Source organism: Sarcophilus harrisii, chromosome 1 (genome assembly GCF_902635505.1).
Source record: "Sarcophilus harrisii chromosome 1, mSarHar1.11, whole genome shotgun sequence".
Lineage (NCBI taxonomy): Eukaryota > Metazoa > Chordata > Mammalia > Dasyuromorphia > Dasyuridae > Sarcophilus > Sarcophilus harrisii.
The window spans coordinates 171139676-171162622 of record NC_045426.1 but is presented as its reverse complement, the minus strand read 5'-3'; the positions used below and the strand labels follow the sequence as shown (position 1 = coordinate 171162622).

At 34.8% G+C, this 22947-nt stretch overlaps 1 protein-coding gene and 1 long non-coding RNA gene across 4 annotated transcripts in view; one reads left to right on the top strand and one right to left on the bottom strand.

The window, feature by feature from the left end:
- The window catches only part of FAM151B (family with sequence similarity 151 member B), a 49467-nt gene extending 27394 nt beyond the window's left edge, over positions 1–22073 (bottom strand). For both annotated transcript variants that reach the window (XR_004233959.1, XM_003759890.4), the window contains exons 1-3: positions 21993–22073; positions 19780–19905; positions 5417–5582 (exon numbers count right to left, since the gene is read on the bottom strand). Coding sequence is in view for 1 of the 2 variants with exons in the window: in XM_003759890.4 (XP_003759938.1) it covers positions 5417–5582; positions 19780–19905; positions 21993–22017 (317 nt within the window). In the remaining variant the exon portion in view is untranslated. The remainder of the gene's footprint in view (positions 1–5416; positions 5583–19779; positions 19906–21992) is intronic.
- Positions 22039–22947, top strand: part of LOC111719053 — a 30865-nt gene continuing 29956 nt past the window's right edge. The window contains exon 1 of one of the 2 annotated variants that reach the window (XR_004233960.1): positions 22039–22279. This is a non-coding gene — a long non-coding RNA (uncharacterized LOC111719053). The remainder of the gene's footprint in view (positions 22280–22947) is intronic. The other variant, XR_002769358.2, reaches the window with a different exon arrangement.

The following is a 22947-nucleotide window of genomic DNA, read 5'->3' as shown; positions in this document are numbered from 1 at the left end:
CAAAACAACTCTGATAATATCTATACTTAATTTCTCTATTCTTTTATACTCACTTGATAGTTTCTAAAGCAGTAGCCAGGATGCTATTTTTTGGGAAGCCATTAAGACAAAAGAACCTATGTACATAGAATTTAGAGCTGAAAGATCATTTAGTCCCTCCTCCACATTTTAAAAGAAGGGAAATGTAGTCCAAAGTCACAAAAGTTCTAAGTATCAAAGTGAGAATTCGAATCTACCATTTACTACAAATCCATTTTTGCTATGTAAAGATTTGGTATAATAGAGAAAGAACTGGATTTGGAGTTAGAAATACTTGCATTAAATTGTTTTGACATTTGCTAGATGGAAGACCGTAAAGTCATTTTGCCTGTCTACATCTTAGTCTATTTATATCCATGAAATGGGAATAATCATAATGTAGAATCTAATCTTACAGACTGTAAGTCTCACTTGATATAATATATAAGGCTCCTTGGGAACATGCAAGAACTCAGAACAGCACCTGACCCATAGAAAATATCAGATAAATTCTTGTTGGATGATTTTTATACACCTGTCATTCACACAACATTTTTTTTTTATGTCCTGAGAGACTATTTCATTGAACTCAAACACCTGCTTTTGAAACATTAACTGCTAAATTAAATATCTCAAATGCTTGTTAAGTAATGTATGTCAAATGCTTTATAAAATTTTGCATCCTTCTAAAATTTCAGTTATTACTCTATAATACCATCCTTGAATAGACAGTTTTTTTAAAAAGCCCTGAGTTTCATCTCCAAACACCAAACTCATAAAAGACATTCCACTATCAATAAGCAAAGAAGTTTCTCTTTATCTGACTGTCTTTCTCACTGTCTCCTCCTCCTCTCCACTCCCACACTAGGAGGCAGGAGGCTAAAGCTATAAGTCTACTTCAAACATTTAACAGTTGTATGATCCAAGAGACATTCCCTTTACTTCTCAGAATCTCAAATTATCATATAATATGGAGATAACAAATATACCCTCTACTTGACAAGTTGTCAAAAAAAGTGCTTGTGAATCTTAAGGATTACATAAGTTTGAGTTATTAAATATTATTAATAGGTTTAGTCCTTGGTCATGAACATTATATGGATAAATGAAAAAAGCTTGGTATGGTCGATAATGAATAGAGCCAGCCTTGAAATGGCAAGGATGACCATCATTTCTGTCATCAGAGTACATAGCTCCATCACAAAGAACTAGATGTTCATTGGGATGACAGACATGATCTTGGCAGTCTATCAGCCCAATGTTGTGGCTCCCAACACCTTTCCTCCACCCACAAAACCAATGGTGAACACTTTGTAATTTTCATTAGACAAATTTTATAAACTCCATGGTTTTCCCTGAGGCCACCTCTGCTTCTAACATGAAGAAATGCAACATGAAAACATGAAGCCCTATGAGCAGATCCAATCATTCAGTGGCTGTGGACATCTACAAGTCACCTCTCAAAAAAGAAAGAAATAGTTGCAAAGTAACTTCTTCTCCATTCCCTAGCCCTGTTCTCAGATATCATTTTCTACTCTGGCTATTTTGTCAATTCTATATATGTGATGTTATACCACCCCCAATGACCACAAACATTGTGTTGTTGGGTTTTTTTTTTTTCCTAATCACTTTCTTCATGATACTGGTGAAAACTTGTACTAAGCAGATGTCCCTGTTTTATGCCTCACTTGAGAGTGATACTCAGATGATCAATGAAACAAAGATACCTACCAAGAATGTTGTATAATATTAAAACACATACATAGAATACAAATTGCTGAAAAAGATCATGCTTTGTTCCAAAAAAGTCTTATGAAACGCAAAATGGTCCTGAATCCTATGTGGGTTTACTTTTGCAATTATGGTGGTAGATTGGAAGAAAAAGAACAGATGATTTAAGAATCATACTTGTTTTTAAAAGTACTGATACATTTTGTTTTGATATAAGTTCTTCCCAACAAACCCTCTTAATGAGTACATTTCCCCTTAAAAAGTTGGATTTTTTTGATCATTTACAGAAATGATGACTGAAATCCTTTAACTTAGGCACTATCATATTAATTAATACTTACCCCTGAATCTGACCTGACTTTTGTTATCTTTCCATTTAGACTTTATATCAGAGTCCTAGCCCAGTGTGGAGTTAGTAGGGGGGTACCACTGGAGAAGAATGATGGGGAGAGGAATAGTCTCTTTCCTATGAAGGTGCCACTAACCCCAGATTACCATCTCCATAGTCCTACAGTATGGGAATAGGGCAATTCCTTTCCCAATATAAATTACACCTGGCATGGATAGTGCTCAGCACAACATAGTGCCAGATGAATTTTCTCCAAATGTAAGAATCTCAAATTATGGCTCTGGTTTACATTGCTACAGTCACCATGTATGTTGTTCTGGTTCTAATTCCTTCATTCTTCTTTCACTTCATATAAAAGAAATGATGAGATTGATTTTGTGTCTTCTTTTAGCTGCTACTATTTACAGTTATCTATTTTGTCCTATTAATAGGTTATGTCATGATTCTTTGTTTCTGAACTTAGTTTAGAAATTCAGCTGATCTGTAATGAGTTAAAATTTGAATATTCAATTCTTCTGCTAATCACTCACTGTTCCATTCTTACTTTCTAGGAAATCTGCTATTCTTTGTTCATATTTGTCATTCTTTACAGGGCAACAATTTCTCATTAGATATATATACCACAATTTGTTCAGCAATTCCTCAATCCACCTATTTTATTTTCAGCTTTTTATCATCACAAATAATGCTGTTATGAACATTTTTGTATGGATAGGACACTTTTTTGTTATTGTCAGTATCTTCTTGGGCCTTAGTGCTAATAATGAGATATCTGGGTAAAAATTACCCTGTTCTTTATTGCTTAAAAACATCCATTTAACTTAATGAACATTTAATATAAAACCTTTGTCTAATGACCAGTGAACTGGAGGAACCCACAGACATTTTCACTACAGATAAAACTGAAATGGAGCTTCTTAGAAGAATAGTATGCCCTTTCTTTGGAAAAGCAAAGTGCACAGAAGTAACAAGAAAATCCTTTATTTCAACTTCAGCACTCCTCAATGGGCTATATTCCTTTCACCATTTTTTTTTGGTAGTTGGTGGTGCTCTGCTAGAGTCATAAAACATTAATGATATACATCTTTGGAGAAGTGGTAGGAGGAAGCAAGAGCAGTCACTTTCATTCCTATTACTACTCTTTCTTGTAGTTTTTGTGCCACTCTGGTAGGTATAAAAATTAATTTTGATTCCTGGAAGGAGCATTTGTAGAGAATGACATGACTTTCCAGGATGATAAAATGTTATACTAATATTCTTATTTTTGGAGTAAATGTCATGACCCTGAACAGTTACATTAAGGTTATATAAATATACTATAGAAAAAGAGCAAATAATTTGAAATCAGAAGATCTTAGTTAAAGTGCTGTCAATTACTAAGCCATTTGATTGAGAATAAATATCACGAACTCTCTAGGCTAAGTTTTCTCATCTGTAAAACTGTCATCTCCATATGAATATTATACTATTAAGTCAAGATATTTAGTCGAGCTCCTTTTCAAGTAATGGTAATCAGTTAGTTGTATTGTCATTAAATTAAATATATTAATACTTTTTACTACAAATAGCAGCATGAAATTGTTTTCTGCTCCATTTGCCAACAAATTTCATTCTAGAAGTAAAGAATTCTATTCATGTCCTACAAACCCATAAACAATAGTCTTAGCTTTTAAATGGGGCTCCAAAGTCCTCTGCCCATTCATGAATCATTTTGTCATAAATATCCATTCTAATTACAAATGTCAACTCTTGTATTTTCAGATTTAATAAAACAGCAAAGTAATCTTTCAATATTTGGTGATACTTTTTTCCATTATTAATTATTAAACTCTTTTTTAGTTTAATATGGGTTGGCTCTCTATCTTGCCTACTCAGTCAAACCTGTGCATATATTCAGGATTTATTCTCAAGTGGACTTACATAGAATACTTCCTGGTCTACTAAAAGAAAAAAAACCTAAGGTTTCCCCAAAGTTAGGAAATAAAATAACTATCAAACTGATTTCCTTCCAAGATATCAATACATAGGGGAAAACTGGTCAAAAATCAAGAGAAAAATAAAAATTAGAGCAGCTCTAAGATTCTATCTCTTATCCATCACATTGGAAGAGTGGATGAAAAAGAAAATCACAAATATTAGAAGGACTACTAGAAACAAGCATATTAATCTGCTTGTGGTAGAGGTATAAATTGGTCTGGCCATTCTGGAAAGCTATTTGTAACTATGTCCCCAAAATTATTAAATTGTACATACCCTTGGACCTAGTAATATCATTTCTAGGTCTAAGCCCCAAAGAGATCAAAGAATAAGAAAAAATACCTATAGGTAGCTTTTTCTATCAATTGGAGATCACTGAACAAATTATGATAATAAATGTAATGGAATACTATTATGTTGTAAGACATGATGAAAAGGATGGTTTCAGAGAAACCCAGGAAGACATTTTGATTCATATAGAGTGAAGTGAGAAGAATTAGGGGAACAATTTATAAAAATCACAACCTTTTAAAGACAAGCAACTTTGAAAGCCCTGAAAACTCTGATCAATAGTGATTCCAGAGGACTGATAATGATGGATGTCCTATATCCTAAATATCCTTAAAATATCTTTTCTTTTTTTTTTTGGACATGTCCAATGACAATGATAATGAATTTGTTTTATATGACTATACAAAATTTTTTTCTCCCTTTTTTTCCAATGGAGGTAGGGGAGTGTTAAACTGAAAAATTGAAATTAAAAATTAAATTGTACTGTAACATATTTAACATGTATAGGTTTGCTTGCCATCTGTGGGAGGAGGTGGAGGGAGGGAGGGAGGAGAAAAGTAGGAACATAAGTGAGTACAAGGAATAATGTTGTAAAAAATTACCCAGCTTGCCATCTAGGGGAGGGGGTGGAGGGAAGGAGGGGAAAAATCAGAACAGAAGTGAGTGCAAGGGATAATGTTGTAAAAAAATTACCCTGGAATGGATTTTGTCAATAAAAAGTTATTATAATAAATAAAAATAAATAAATTAAAAAATAAAAAAGAAATTAGGCCTTTTCCAGAATCCTTAAATTTAAAAAAGTTTTCCCAGTTTGCTGCTTCCCTTCTAATCTCGTCTGCATTGGTTTTGTTTGTACAAAACCTTTTTAACTTAATAATAAAAATTATCCATTTTGTATTTTAAAAAATTACCCAGGCATGGGCTCTGTCAATAAAAAACTATAATTATTTTTTAAAAAATTAAATTGTTAAATTAAAAAAATTCAGTTCAATTCAAAGTGAATTCCTATTCTATTAGGAATACAAGATGTTTGTAACATTTCCAACATACCTTTTAAAGTCAAGTTTGATACCTTTGTTAGTTTTTAAAACTTCATTTAGCCATTCCTGAAGAGTATTATCACTGCTTATTTCAGGAGGATGAGCCATTATGGGTTGTCTGTGTTCTGATTCATCACAGGAAAGAAGAATATCTGCCTCAATCATGTGAGCACTACCTATTTAAACAAACACAAAGACACATTTTATAAATGCTAAATAAGTTGGAATCTCAAAGAATTCTATATTCAAAATCCTTTTTTCTGGCATATGAAATATACTTATTTTGTATTTTCCAACAACAAATTAACAAACCCACAATTGTTGACAACACTGGCAGCTAGGTAGTACACTGGATACTGCACTGAGCCTCAACTCAAAAAAACTTAAATTCAAATGTAGCCTCAGATACTCCCTAGCTGTGTAACTTTGGGCAATTAACTACCCCTGTTTATTTCCTCAACTGTAAAATGGGAATAATAATAGTAACATCTATTTCCCAGAGTTGTGAGGATGAAATGAAGTAATATTCCTTTTTTTTTTTTTAAACAATTCTTCTACATTTATTTCTGCAATTATCATGCTACACAAGAAAAATCAGGTCAAAAAGGAAAAAAAAATGAGAAAGAAAACAAAAAGCAAGCAAACAACAAAAAAGTTGAAAATAATATATATTGTGTACCACATTCAGTCCCCTTAGTTCTCTTTCTGGATGCAGATGGCTCTTTCCATCATAAATCTATTGGAATTGGCCTGAATCATCTCATTGTAGAAAAGTCATCTTTGTCAGAATTTATTTTCACATAATTTTGCTGTTGCTATGTTCAATGTTCTCTTAGTTCTATTCACTTTACTTAGCATCAATTCATATAAATCCCTTCAGGCCTTTCCAAAATCAGCATGATGATCATTTCTTATAGAACAATAATATTCCATAACATTCATATACATAACTTATTCAACCACTCTCCAACTAATGGACATCCACTTAGTTTCTAGTTCCTTGCCACTACAAAAAGGGCTGTCACAATTATTTTTGCACATGTGGGTCTTTTTCCCTTTTTATATAATCTTTTTTTCAAGTATAGCTTTTTATTGACAAAACATATGCATGGTTAATTATTTCAACATTGACCCTTGCAAAACCTTCTGTTCCAAATTTTCCCCTCCTTCCCCCCATCCCCTCCCCTAGATGGCAGATAGTTCAATGTATGCTAAATATGTTAAAATATATGCTAAATCCAATACATGTATACATATTTAAACAGTTATCTTGATGCACAAGAAAAATCGGATCTAGAAAGGAAAAAAAACCTGAGAAGGAAAACAAAAATGCAAGCAAACAGTAACAGAAAGAATGAAAATGCTATATTGTGGTCCCGCAGTCCTCTCTCTGGGTATAGATGGCTCCCTTCATCACTGAACAATTGGAACTGGTTTGAATCAACTCACTGTTGAAGAGAGCAACATCCATCAGAATTGCTCATCATATACTCTTCTTGTTGCCATGTATAATGTTCTGCTCATTTCACTTAGCATTAGTTCATGTAAATCTCTCCAGATCTCTCTGAAATCATCCTGCTGGTCATTTTTTACAGAACAATAATATTCCATAACATTCATATACCATAACGTATTCAGCCATTCTCCAATTTATGGGCATTCACTCAGTTTCCAGTTTCTTGCCACTACAAAAAGGGATGTCACAAATTTTTGTACATGTGGGTCCCTTTCCCTCCTTTATGATCTCTTTAGAATATAATCCCAGAAGAAACACTGCTGGATCAACAGGTATGCACAGTTCGCTAACTTTTTTGAGCATAGTTCCAAATTGCTCTCCAGAATGAATGAATGAATCCAGTTACAGTTCCACCAACAATGCATCAGAGTCAAAGTTTTCCCACATTCCTTCCAACATTCATCATTATTTTTTCCTGTCATCTTAGCCAGTCTGAGAGATGTGTAGTGGTATCTCAGAGTTGTCTTAATTTGCATTTCTCTGATCAATAGTGATTTGGAGCATCTATTCATATGACTAGAAATAGTTTCAATTTCTTCGTCTGAAAATTGTCTATTCATTTCCTTTGACCATTTATCATTTGGAGAATGACTTGATTTCTTAAAAATTTGAGTCGATTCTTTATATATTTTGAAAATGAGGTCTTTATCAGAACCTTTGAATGTAAAAATGTTTTCCCAGTTTATTGCTTCTCTTCTAATCTTGTCTGCATTAGTTTTGTTTGTACAAAAACTTTTTAATTTAATATAATCAAAATTATCAATTTTGTGATCAATAATGATCTCTAGTTTTTCTTTGGTCACAAATTCCTTCCTCCTCCACAGGTCTGAGAGGTAAACTATCCTATTTCTTCTAATTTATTTATAATATCATTCTTTATACCTAGATCATGAACCCATTTTGACCTTATCTTGGTATATGGTATTTAAATGTGGGTCAATGCCTAATTTCTGCCATACTATAGTTTCCAGTCTTCACAGCAGTTTTTGTCAAATAGTGAATTCTTATCCCCAAAGCTGGGGTCTTTGGGTTTGTCAAATACTAGAATGCTATAGTTGTTGACTATTTTGTCTTGTGAACCTAACTATTCCACTGATCAACTTTTCTATTTCTTAGCCAGTACCAAATAGTTTTGATGACCGCTGCTTTATAAAATTGTTTTAGATCTGGTACAACTAGACCACCTTTATTTGATTTTTTTTTATTAGTTCCCTTAAAATTCTTGACCTTTTGTTCTTCCAAATGAATTTCATTGTTATTTTTCCTAGTAGTTTCCTACTAGACCAATTACTAGGTCAATAAAATAGTTTCTTGGGAGTTTGATTGGTATAGCACTAAATAAATAGATTAGTTTAGTTTATTATCATCTTTATTGTCATCTTTAGTATATTCGCTTGACCTATCCAAGAGCATTTTATATTTTTCCAATTGTTTAGATCTGACTTTATTTGTGTGGAAAGTGTTTTGTAGTTTTGCTCAGATAGTTCCTGACTTTCCCTTGGCAGATAGATTTCCAAATATTTTATACTACTGACGGGTTATTTTAAATGGAATTTCTCTTTGTATGTCTTGCTGTTGTTTTGTTAATGATGTGTAAAAATGCTGATGATTTATGTGGATTTATTTTGTATCTCACAACTTTGCTAAAGTTATGAATTATTTCTAATAGCTTTTTAGCTGATTCACTGGAGTTCTCTAAGTATATCATCATATCATCTGCAAAGAGTGATAATTGGGTTTTTACATTATCTACTCTAATTCCTATAATCTCTCAACTTTTATTGCCAAAGTTAACATTTCTAATACAATAATGAATAGTAATGGTGATAGTGGGCAACCTTATTTCACCCCTGATCTTATTGGGAATGGTTCCAGTTTATCCCCATTACATATGATGCTTACTGATGATTTTAAATAGATGCTACTGACTATTTTAAGAAAAAGTCCATTTATTCCTATAACTCTCTAGTGTTTTTAATAGGAATGGGTGTTGAATTTTATCAAAGGCTTTTTCTGCATCTATTGAGGTAATCATATCGTTTTTTGTTAATTTGGTTATTGATATAGTCAGTTATGTTAATAGTTTTTGTAATAGTGAACCAGCCCTGTATTCCTTGTATAAATCTTACTTGGTGTCATGATGTATTATTCTAGGATGATTTTCTATAATCTCTTTGCTAATATTTTATTTAAGATTTTTGCATCAATACTCATTAGGGAGATTGGTTTTCTTTTCTTTCTCTGTTTTGATCCTATCTAGTCTAAGTATTAGTGCCTTGTCTGTGTCATAAAAGGAATTTAGTAGGAGTTTTTCATTGCTTATTTTTTCAAATAGTTTACATAGTATTGGAGTTCATTGTTCTTTAAATATTGGTAGAATTCACATGTAAATCCATCTAGTCCTGGGGATTTCTTAGGGAGTTGACTAATAGCTTGTTCTATTTCTTTTTCTGAAATGGCTGTTTAAGCAATTTACTTCCTCCTCTGTTAATCTGGGCAATCTATATTTTTGTAGGTATTCTTCCATTTCACTTAGATTATCAAATTTATTGGCATAAAGTTGGGCAAAGTAACACCTAATTATTGCTCTAATTTCCTCTTCATTGGTGGAAAGTTCTCTCTTTTCATTTTTAAGACTAACAATTTTATTTTCCTCTTTCCTTTTTCTTATCAAATTTACTTAAAGTTTATCTATTCTGTTGGTTTTTTCATAAAACCAACTCTTAGTTTTATTTATTAATTCTATAGTTTTATTTCCCCTTTTATTTTTAGAATTTCAAGTTTGGTAATTGCTTGGGGATTTTTAATTTGCTCTTTTTCTATCTTTTTTAGTTGCAAGCTCAATTCATTGGTCTTTTCTTTCTCTATTTTATGCAAGTAAGTATCTAGAGATGAGATATAAAATTTCCCCTTATTACTGCTTTGACTGTATCCCACAAATTTTGGTATGTTGTCTCATTATTGTCCTTCTCTTGGATGAAATTATTAATTGTGTCTATGATTTGCTGTTTCACCCATTCATTCTTTAGAATGAGATTGTTTAGTTTCCAATTATTTTTTGGTCTATTTTTCCCTGGCTTTTTATTGAATGTAATTTTTATTGCATCGTGATCTGAAAAAAAATGGATTTACTATTTCTGCTTTTCTGCATTTGATTTTGAGGTCTTTATGTCCTAATATATGGTCAATTTTTGTATAAGTTTCATGAACTGCCCAGAAGAAAGGGTACTCCTGTCTCCATTCAATTTTCTCCAAAGATCTATCCAATACTTTTCTAGTATTCTATTTACCTCTTTAACTTCTTTTTTATTTATTTTGTGATTTGATTTTATCTAGTTCTGAGAAAGCAAGGTTGAGATCTCCCACTATTATAGTTTTGCTGTCTATTTCTTCTTGCAGCTCTCAATTTCTCCTTTAGGAATTTTCATGCTATACCACTTGGTACACATGTATTTAGTATTGATATTGCTTCATTATCTATGGTATCCTTTAGCAAGATATCGTTTCCTTCTTTATCTCTTAATTAGATAAATTTTTGCTTTTGCTTGATCTGAGATCAGTATGGCTACTCCTGCTTTTTTACTTCACCTGAAGCATAATAGATTCTGCTCCAGCCTTTTACCTTTACTCTGTATGTAGCACTCTGATTTAAATGTTTCTTGTAAACAACATATTGTAGGATTCTGGCTTTTAATCCAGTTTATCTGCTTTCGCTTTATGGGAGAGTTCACCCCATTCACATTTACTATTAAAACTACTAATTCTGTATTTCCTGCTATCCCCAGATTATAATTTTCTCTTTCCTTTCTCCCTTTCCCTCCTCCCCAGTATTTAGCTTATGAGCACCACTTGCCTCCAGCAGCCCTCCCCCTTTAGAGTCCTTCCCCCTTTATTATATCTTTCCCCTACTATTTCTGTATTCTCTTCTATTTAGCCTACCCCTTCCCTTTTCACCTTTTCCCACCCACTTTTTAATAAGGTGAGAGAAGTTTATCTGTAAACCAAATATGTCTAATATTTTCTCTTTGAGTCAAATCTCATGAAAATAAGATTCACATAATGTTCACCCTCCTCCCTTTCTTCCCTCAAATATAATAGGTTTCCTTTGCCTCTTCATGAGATATAATTTCCCTCATTTTGCCTCCATTTTTCCCTTTTTCTGGTACAATCTCCTTTCCATTTCTAGTTCCTTTTTAAAATTATAAGAGTAAAATCAAATTATATATGCACTCTCTATGTATACCCATAACAGAAATACAGTTTTCAAGAGTCCTTTTTACCTTTTTATGCTTCTCTTGAGTCCTATATTTGGAGGTCAAGTTTTTTTGTTTAGCTCTGGTCTTTTCATCAGAAATAAATGGAATTCACCTGTTTCATTGAATGCCTACCTCCTTCCCTGGAAGAAAATACTCAGTTTAGTGGGGTAGTTTATTTTTGGCTGCATTCCAAGTTCCTTTGCCTTTCAGAATATCAGATTCTAGGCTTTCAATCTTTTAAAGTGGAAGCTGCTAGATCTTGACTAATCCTTATTCTTGTTCCTCAGTATATGAATTGTTTTTTTCTAGCTGTTTGTAATATTTTTTCCTTGATCTGATAGTTCTGAAATTTAGTCACGATATTCGTTGGAGTTTTAGTTTTGGGGTCTTTGAGGAGGTGTTCAGTGAATTCTTTCAATGGCTATTTTACCTTCTGATTCTGTGTCATCAGGAAAGTTCTCTTTGATGATTTCCTGAAAAATAGTGTCTAAGCTTTTTTTTTTCATCATGGTTTTCAGGGAGTTAGATTGTCTTTCCTAGATCTATTTTCCAGGTCAGTTGTTTTCTCTAGTAGGCATTTTACGCCTTTTCATTTTTCTGGTTTTGCTTGACTGATTATTGATATCTCATCAAGTCATCCATTTCCATTTGTTCAATTCTGATTTTTAGTGAATTACTTTATTCATTTACTTTTTTTACTTCTTTTTGTATTTGTGCAATTGAGTTTTTAAATGAGTTGCTTTGTTCTATGGAATTTTTCCCATTTCACAAATTCTGTTTTCATGGATTTTTTTTTCTTTTTCCATTTTGTGAAATCTATCTTTAAATGAGTTATATGCCTTTTCTAAACCCTCTTGCAAAGTGTTCCTTTTCTTTCCTCATTTTTCTTCTAGCTTTCTTTTAAGATCCTTTTTAATTTCTTCCAGGAAAGCTTTGTGTGATGGAGGTCAGGTTATATCAACTTTTGGAGCTTCATCTGGAGACAATCTGCTTTTAGTCTCCTCAGGGTTTGAAATCTGTTCTTCTCTTTCACCATAGAAACTATCTCTTAGAGTTCACTTTGCCTTTTTACTCATTTTTTTTTTTTAAAGTTGGGATCTGCTTTTAGGCAAGGGAGGTTTTCCAAGCCTCCTCAGGAACAGCTGCACTGGGATCAAGTTGAATCACTCCCAGTGCTGGGTGGGCCTGGCCAGGTCCCATGAGATTCCAGCACTTTGGGGTTCACTCTTTACCTTTTGTGTTTGTATTGGATGTTTTATAACTTCTCTGCTGGTCTACTGGCTTGCAACCTGGGCAGAGTGGCCAACACTGTGGTAGAGTCCTCCCCATAGATCCTCCACTGCATAAAGTCTATACTATCCCCCAGAGACCACATCTTCCCTCCCCCCCAATCCCTCTCACTCCCCACACACCATCTGCACAGCGTATGCTGGCATCCTGTGCTTAGCCTCCCTCCAGGTCTGACCAAAACAGACCTTTTCTGGCAAACTTCAAAATTATCTTCTGTAATTTCGTGTTTGGTTTTCTGGAGGTCTTGGAGTAGTCTTCCTTTCAGCAGATTAATCACCACAAGAATAGCCAGGTGTTAAAGTCCAAATTCTTTATTGTCTCCTTGCCTGGAGCTGGGCAGCTTTCTGGAGACCCTTTCAGACTGGCCATGGTCTCAGTCAGGGGGAGAAGGAAGATAGGCCAGCCACCACAAAGCTGATGAAGATGGAACTGAATCTCTCCGAGTCTGAGAATTTGTGCTTCAGCCTCCAACCACCACAAATGTGGACAATGGAATGAATGTGGTTCTGGGTCCCTTCCAAGTCTGTGACTGGCCCTTCTGAGTCTCTCTCCGAATCCTTCTGAGTCTGTCTCTGGCTCTGAGTCCCAGCTTATATGCTGGGTATACTGAGTATAAACCAGCTACACTGAGTATAAACCAATCATTATGTCACTAGGAAACCATTATTTGTTGTAAGATTAAATCAGTCATACTGAACTTAGAGAACTATTAAGCACCATGCTAAACTAGATAACCATTGTCTTTATCAATTCCACTGACTTAACACCTTATAAGAATCCTTGTTTCAGAGTTCTGGCCCATAACAATCTTCTGTGGTTAATTTGTTGCACTCCCAATATTCGTGAATTCTGCCAGTCTAGAACTAATTCAGAGGCTGAATTTGAACAGATGCTACATAAATGTTTATTCCCTTTCCTGATTATTCCCCTTTCATGATTCTTAACATAAGAACAGAGAATAGAGAAGAACTCAAAACTTATTGCTAACAGGAAAAACATCTATTACTGATCATGTGACAAAATCATTGTTCCAGAGCTTTTTGGTGTACTTTATGCATAAGAGGTTACAGCTCACTATAATACAAGAGTCTTTTTCAAGGCAAACAAAAACAAAAACCATACATGAAAGTCATGTAAGTTACTATCCTGTTGAAAAACACACTTCTGTGCCAGAAGAGGTCCCACCTCACACTTTTGCACTCCCTCTGTCTAATGCTATCAGCGCGCATTTTTTTTTAATGCTAACACAGAATATGGCATCCTATGCAAGACAAAAATGAACCAGATTTTCCAAATGAACAAACAGTGCTAGCTGGTTATGACTGAATAGGGCAGAAAGTTACCTAAATTGGGAATGCCCACTTGGATTAAAACTTGTCCTTTGTATTTTACTTTAGTTAAATTACCCATAGGATAGACAAAACATGACACATTCACAACAAAGTAAGAATTCATAGAAACTTTTTCTAAAAATGTTTTGATGGTGGAAAGAGAAAGCAATATGAGCAGGAGGCAATTTCAGTGAGGTAGAGGTTGAATACCAGGAAATGGAAAATTGAATGAAAAAATAGGAAATAAGAGATATTAAAACAAATTTCACACATCTATCAATTTTACTTTCAACTAACTCTCTGCATGTGTATGGACAAATCAACCAATCAATAGATTTTAATGATCTTTAAAGTCACTTCCAACTTTAAATTTCTATTCAATTCAAATAAACTAAAAATATATTAAATTCCTACTTCATGCAAAGAACTATGTTATGTGATGAAAGAGATTAAAAAAAAGTCTAGCTACGACCAAGTCTTTATCTTCACAGATCTTCCAGTCTACTATCATAATAAGAAATAAATATATAACCAAAACACAGTATCAGGCAAGGTAAATCATTATTAAGAACCTTATATGTGTCAGCCACTGCACTAAGTATTAGAGATGGAAACCAAATACAAGCCCCCACCCCCCCCAAAAAAAAGGCATCTCTGCTTCAATGGACTTACACTTAAATAGGGGAAGACAAAACACAAAAGTGGAGGGAAGTTGATGTTACCTGTGAAGTGGAAAAGTGAGCAGGTTTAGGAGAGCATCATAGCAGTTAAGTCCAGAAACTTAGAAGAACAACTCCAAGGAGAATGAGTTTAGCCTGTCTGGTTCTTTCCCCAAAATGGAGGACCAGAAGGAACTCATCAATAGAAAGGGCTAATATAGTAGAGGAATAAGCTAACCTATGTAAAACACTATATAAATATTAATGAGGAAGAGGAGAGGATGTTCCACAATGAGGAGGGCACATGGATGGATGGATAAAAATCTATCAAATATGAGGAAGTCTCAGCACTAAAGGAGTTTCTAAGATAAGAATGAAACTGACTATTTTGTGAGTCAGTCAATAGAATCAGAAGAAGTAAGTTATATGAGTTCCAAGAACAAAAGGGGCTTATTGACAGAATAGATGAATAAAGATTTTATGGAGAAGATAGTGTAATTTATGTATAGATAGAGAGGAATAAGACAAAGAAGGAAAGGGAGGACATTACAGGCATACTTAAGGATTAACACAGAAGTTAGTTTCTAAATAACTCTCAATATTGATTTTTATGAGGCAAGAATAATTCAGTTTATTTATATATTTATTTATACTTAAGCCACAATTTTCTTGCAGCCAGTCAGACAGAAAACAATTATTAAGTGCCTATTATGTATTAGGTCAATGCTAAGCATAAAGATATGGAAACAGAGTAAAAACATGATCACTGCCCCTAAGGAGCTCACATTCTAACTGTATATGAAAAATACATACAGTGCAAATGAAAGATAATTTCTAAGGAAAGATACTAATAGTGAAGCCAAGACTAAAGTGGTAAGAGAGTTGGTGCATGAATTTTTTTTTTTTTTTTTTGCACATGATTGTGCACTCAATGCAGTTTCTGAAGCTGAAATGAAACAAAGTATGTATCAGTTCTATACTGCTGGTGCTAATTTTGGCTCAACAATTAACACCAAAATAACACAACTCCTTCACCAATTAGGACCACACCATCCATCTGTGGGACCATTAATTACAACAAATGGAAAAATTCTGAATATTGTGGATAAGTTCACTTATGTTGACAGTTTACATCCTTAGAATTAAGGATGTACATATACACAGATGGTGAGGTTAATGCACATTTTGCCAGAACTTATTCAACGTTTGGGGAGCTCCTAAGAAAAGTGTGGGTAAGAAGCATTAGACTGCTTCCCAGAAGGTCTAGAGAGGCTGACCTTGTTGTATGCCAGTGAAACCTGAATAGTATACTAGCACCATGCTAGGAAATTGAATTGCTTCTCTTTGAATTGTCCTAGGAAGATTCTTAAAATCACCAGGCAAGATAAGGTACAGGACGCAGGTCCTTTCTGGAACTAAACAGTGAAACATTCAAACTCTGCAGCAGAGAGCAAAATCCAATAGGCTGCCCAAGTTTTTCCGAATGCCAAATGTTTGTTTGCCTAAAAGACTATTGACAAAGAACTCATACAAGGCAGGCACTCACATGGTAATCAGAAAAAGTAATACATGGATACTCTCAAGATTTCTTTAAAAACTTTGGAATTAATCTCATGGCATGGGAAACCCTGGTAATGGACTACCAAGAATGGAGTGTCCACATCAAAGAAGGTGCTGTGCTCCTAGAGCGCAGTAGAACTGTAATAATTCAAAAACAACATGAGATATGCAAATTTAGAGATTTCTCCCTTCCAAATGTACATATGGACTATTTTTGCTCGACCTATGGTGAAGTATTCCAAGATTTTATTGGTCTAATCAACCAGTCAGATACCCTATGTGTTGATTCTAACATAGTAATGTTATTTTAGTCCTCTTCAAGAACAAAGGACAATTAACCAACTAGTAGAAGGGGAGACAGATAAAACCTTCCTGCAGGAAATGGAATTTGAGCTTAGTACTAAAGGAAACTAGGGAAGCAAGGAGAAGGAAGTGAGGAGAAAGGATATTCCAGGACATGGGGGACTGCCACTGAAAAAGCAGAGTCATGAGATAGATAATTGTATGTGAGGAAGTAGGACAAGCTGTATCAGAATGTATACAAAAGGGAGTAAGGTACAAGACTAGAAAGGTATGAAGGGGTCAGGATGTAAAGGGCTTTAAATATTAAAAAGAATCTGATTCTGGAAATAATAGTAATGAGTAATGAGTTGACATGGTCAGCCCTATGCTTTATACAGGCTTTTGCGGCTAAGTAAAAGACAGCTTGGACTGGAGAAAAACTTGAGACTGGGAGACTAGCAGTCCAGGAAAGAGGCTGCCATGAGGGTAGAAGCCATATGAGTAGAGAGAAGATTATATATACAAGATATATTATGAAGGTAGAAAAGACTTGGCAATAGATTGGATATGTGGAGAGTAGTGGAGAGAAGTTTAAGATAATACCAAAAATGTGTGTCTGAACAACTGGAAGAATAATGGTGCTCTGGACTAATAAGAAAATGGAAATACGGATACTTTGAGGGAGGGGAAAGATAAGGAGTCCATTTTGGACATGACAAGTTTAAGATGCTTGTAGAACTGCCCAAGAAGTAGCTGATAATGAGTAATTGGATGGAGTTCAGCAGACAGATTAAGGTCACATATATAAATATATAAATCTGGGAATCGAATCAAGATGATAAAGAACCTATAGAAGATAATGAGATCATCAAATGAGATAGTACATAGAAAAAAAAAAGAGGAACTCAGATCTGTGGAGAAGGAAGTAATTTGTGGGCAAAGAAAAACTTGAGTACATTATAGAATGCAAAGGATAATTTTGATTATATTAAGTTAAAAAAGTTTTTATACAAACAAAACCAATGCAGACAAAATTAGAAGGGAAGCAATAAACTGGGAGAAAAAATTTTTCATTCAAAGGTTCTGATAAAGGCCACATTTCTAATATATATAGGGAATTAACTCAAATTTATAAGAATTCAAGCCATTTTCCAACTGATGAATGGTCAAAGGATATGAACCGGCAATTTTCAGATGAAGAAATTAAAACCATTTCTAGTCATATGAAAAGGTGCTCTAAATCATTATTGATCAGAGAAATGGAAATTAAGACAACTCTGGAGATACCACTACATCTCATATACCTCTCAGATTGGCTAAGATGACATGCGGAAAAAAAAGAAAGTCATTCAATATCTTTGTTTCAGTTTCCTTGTTTGATAAATGGATAAATGGGAAAAAAAAGAGGAAGACTAAGAACAGAGACTTGGGGAACATTCATGGGGTTTGGGGGCTCAATATGGATAAAGATCCAATTAACAAGATTGATAAGGAGTAGTAAAGAAATAAAAGAACCAAGATCCAACAATGTCATGAAAACTAGAGAAAAGAGTGATTGACAGTATTTTTAAATATTGCAGGTTAATCAACTATGAGGATTGAAAAAGGTCATTAAATTTGGCAATTAATAGATCATTAATGACTTTAAAGAGAGCTGTTTCTGTTAAATAACCAGATTGCAGAAGGTTTGGAATTGAGTAAGAGGAGAAGAAAGTAGAGGCAGAGAAAGTGTGTGATTTTCTCAAGGAGTTTAGTTGGGAAAGATATAGGATAATAGTAGGAACTGTATATCAAATAAAAGGTTTTTTAAGGTTTGGACACATGTGAGTGTATTTGTGAGCAATAGATGGGTACTATGCTACTATTCAAAGAGAGAAGATTTTAAAAAGGAATGGAGATGACCAAGGAGGCAATCTGATGAAAAAAACAGAATGAGATGGGATCAAGGAATTTGCCTTGATCCTTGGGCTCCTTGATCCTAAGGGCTACCTCTTCATAAGAGGATGAAGTGAGAGAAAGAAGTGGAAGATATCTGAGGGATGTGAAATGAAGAAGATCATACACTGATACTGCTATTGATGTGAGAGTAGTATTATTTTCAAAGTTTATAATTAATGAGTCTATCTCCACAATTATGAACATTATTATTTTTAAAAATAAGATATCATCAGGTGTTTCCAAAATCTAGGTATTTTCCAAAAAACAGGTGTTTTATTGAATTTTTGCTTTTCATCTAGTTGTTTCTCATTCAGAAACTGTTTTACTCTGAAAGTTAACAAAATGGAAATTCAAATACACAGTGAGTTTCAGTTAGTTACCTGGCACAGCTACTTCTAAATTCTTGAGAAGAGTTATATATCACTAAATAATAATACAAAGGAAGTTATGGAATCTTTAATGAAGGTGTACAATATCTTCATGAAATTTGAATTATTATGGTAGATCAAGTATTTTTACTTAGAAACAGAAAGAATGCATAGGATCTTCTAATACCTTCATAACCCTATAAATGATTATTTCAATGCAATAAAAATTGCATTGTATGTTTTTCACATAGTCAAACAAAAACAATCTGAGGTAATTAAAATAATATAAAAGGCAAAATAAACAGATAATGAAATAAAAATAATTGAATTATTGCATGAATTTCTATTAATTTAAAAATAGTCCTGACATGATAGAATACTAAAATATTTTAGATATTTGACTGATTTCAAATTGTTTTGTAGGTATGACTATCTGATCAATTAAGATCATTAAAAGCTACTGAATAATCCTTTGAAGGAGTATTATCTTGTAACTGAGTTAGCCTCAGAAATTTATTTGTGATTTTATCACCAATGAATTAGTATTATGAATAAAGCATGAAATATTAAATCTATATTGTGTATAATAGAGGGAGTGAAGAAGAAAAGACCATTAGCTACCATGGCTTAATGTGAGAGTGCAGTCACAACTAGATGGATACATTTTAATTCTTTCAAAGGAATAATATTACCCAAGGAACCTCTTTATTAGAGATGGTGGTTGTTTAAAGGAGTCATTCATTTATTCTATAAATGGGTTTTTTAAAGCATCTATCATATGTAAAGACATGGGGATGCGTACTGTAAGAAGTATAAAGAGAGTGCCTGAACTCATAAAATGTATCATCTAACAGAGGATTATTAGAAATGGCAACAAAACAAGGTGGTACAAGGTAAATGTCAAATAAGTACTACAAAGCACTATTGGAACTCAAAAGAGATATTACTTTCCACAAGGGGCTGTCAAGACTAGAAAAGACCCTTCTGTAATAGATGTTTATTTTACAAACAAAAAATGAAATTCTGGGAGTTTTTTCTGAAATTTCTGTTTGTTACCTACAATATATACAATTTTATGCTATTGTTACTTGGATCATTCAATAAGCTAAAAAAACAGAGAGAAATTCAATAAGTAACTAAATTCTAGCATCTAAAACTCAAACATATGCTTACTTTTTACTGCCTCCTTCATTTGTGACTTATGGTTAGCTGCATGATACCAGATGATTTCAGCTCCATCTTCTGATTTAATCTGGTTATTTTTAAGAAAATATTCAAATATGTTCTCATTCCAAAATCCTGAAATAAAAATATTCAAAGTAAAGTCAGTTGAAAAGAAGTACTATAGGACTAAGCACAGAATTCAGAATCAGAAGAGTTGGTTTGGGTCAGGTTCTGGCATTTAATGATTTCATGGTAGCCTTTAAACTCTCTAACCTCTAAATTCCTCACATGTAAAATGAGAATAACACCAGTTACATCATTTACCTTACAAGGATGAATCTGAGGGGACAGCCTTTATGAACCATAATAGGATAAAAAATGTAAGCTATTTTTCCTGACCATAAAAGAAAAGGATATGTTGAGGAAAATAAAGGACAATTAAGAGAGGGGAAGATCAAACAAATAAAAAAGAAAGAAAAGGACAGAAAATTAAAATGAGGTTGGAAATGAAATTAAAAATAAAAATATTTTTAAATTATCAAAAAAATATTGTTTTAAAGGAAATATATATAATACATAGGAAAAAATAAAAAGCAGTAAAGAGAGTATGTTGGGGATATGATATTAAGACTGGTGGGTTAGAACTAGTAATCACTCTAAGTACTACTTTTTCTAATATAAATCTGAATTCTAAGAAATAACTACTCTGGGAGTAGCTAAGGATATGTGAGGATGAATCATTTTTAAATAGGAGGAAGGAATAAAATCATATAAGAGTTTAAAGAGATCTTAAAGATTTTAATCTGGAAGAACCTGAAGCTAGTTATTAAGTAACCTCTCCAAGTTCACACAGAAAATAGATTGCAAAATGAGTTTGTACCATGGTCCTATTACTAAAAATCTTCACAAGCTTTACATGTTGGAAAGATATTGACAACTATGCAAAGGATAAATTAGAACAGGGAAAAGCTTGCATGTATTAGAACCAAGTGAAGAAGTTATGTGGGTATCATCCAGGTAAAGAGGGACTGAAATAGAGTGGGAGCATTATGAAAAGAGAGTCAACCTGTGGGGTAGAATCTATAAATGACAATTTATTATTGGGTGAGGGAAGGGCAGGTTGGAGAAAAGGATGAGTCAGAAATCACTCATGAGGCAATCATGAGGGGCTCATGGAGCAGATTTGTAGCTTTCGAAGTGCTAGGCTCTACAAATTATTTCTCCGAGTCCTCCCTGTCCTCATCTGTAAAACTGTTCTCAGTGACCCCTTCATATCTCTACTATCTCTATATCTAAGATAATATCTATTGTTCAGTTTTGTCTCTTTTTTGTCTTCCAAGACTACTGTTTACTTCTAGTGATTTAGCAATCACAACTTTTTGGAACCCCTTTTCTTAGTTTCAAAGACCCTCCCTAGAATTTCAGCTTCCTATCCGCATCTACGGAAATTAGCCTTTCCTGATCCTCACCTCTTATACTTGTGTTCTCGATTTATAAACTACCTGATATTTATTCTCTCTCTATGCTACTTTTACTTCTTAAATATTTGTACATTTAATATTTACATATGATAATTATAGAGATTTGAACTCAGGTGGTGCTGACTCTTAGGTAGGGGTTTTATTCACTAAGTCACTGAGCTGCCTGAATATGTATTTAATATATCTTTAGTTACATGCTTACACATGTAACTGAAATATACATAACCATAAACATGTGTATGGTATTGGTAGGTCTGTGTGTGGTATGGATGCGGATTTAACTCCTCCCTTAACGGTATAAGCTCCTAGAGAGTAGTTAATTCTATGTTTGGGTCACCAGCGCTTGTAAGAGGCAAAGAGGAGAAAGCTAAGGGTTCTTGAAGGATTTGAGGGGAGAGACTTGGGGATAATCCTTTTATTGCAACAACTGAGACCGAGGGAAGGCGGTGACGCCTCAGGAAACCCGACTGCACTAGGTCGGCCTTTCCCTAGGCCCTGCCCCCAGCACCCCCAAACCGGTGCAGACAGGTTTCTTCCGGACATCCTCAGCTCCCGGCCCACTCTCACCATCGCCGACCCCCGCCCCGGTCCCACAGCAGGGAGGAACACAATGCATTAGTCAGAAACCTCGCGAGACTTTCTGGGGCTATTAAACTAAGGTTATGAGGAAGAAAGAAGGGGCTAATAGAGGAAGCTCCAATTCTAGAACCCTAAGGGAAGGCTACAGCCCTCGACGCTTACCCGGACCCCCACCAGCCGTTGCCATGGGGACGAAGGGCGGCTCGGCACGCGCAGGCTCAGAACGACAGCGTGCCCTCCCACGGTTGGCCAAGGGACGGAAGCGGATTCCCAACGCTTGAAAACGAGGCCCGGCGGGATTCTTTGGTTAAGTGTCCTGCTTGGAGAACTCTTCCGTAACCGAAACCGGAAGCGGGTCTCTAAGGGAGGGTTGAAGAACAGTGACTGCCGGGTGGGAACATTTGAGGACAGGATGAGAGAAGAGAAGGTTGTTCCCTCACCCTTAGGAGGTAGGTAGTGCAGTTACAGCTCGCGGGGATTCAGTTGCCCTTGGACACGCCTTGTGTCCGTCCGGTCCACGACTAGCCCCATACACTTTACTTCTTGCCCCCTTTAAAGTTGTCATCTAGCGTGTACTAAAGCATCTGCTGTGTGCTAAGCTCGGAGAAAATTAAGAGACAGAAACGTAGCGCCTGCCCTCAGGGAGCTTCCATTCCGTCCGTGAGGTGACTGTGCCGTTTAAGCGAGGGATGAGGGGTGGCTAGGGTGAGAAAGGCTCCTGGTGGATAGTTCAGCCGGGACTTGAAAGAAGCCAGAAGGGGGAATAAGGCACCCGTCGGAGACCGGGGGACAGCCGGTAAAAATGGCTGGGATCCGGAAGCGGGTGAATCCTGGTGTATAGGTTCGAGGACAGCCGGGAGGCCGGGTCCCGGATCCACAGATCGTACGTGGAGAAGGAAGTCAGTGTTAAGATAGAAAGGGACCAGGTGACGAGTGACTGTAAAAGCCAAACATAATTTTTAGTTTATCTTTTAAGATAATCAGGAGCCACTGGAGTGTGTATTGAGTAAGGGATTGGTATGATCAGATAATTTTGATAGCCGAGTAGGGAGGAAGGAGGCAGAGAAAACACTGATTATTACAAAGTGCAGATTTGGATAGCTGGGTAGCCCAGCCT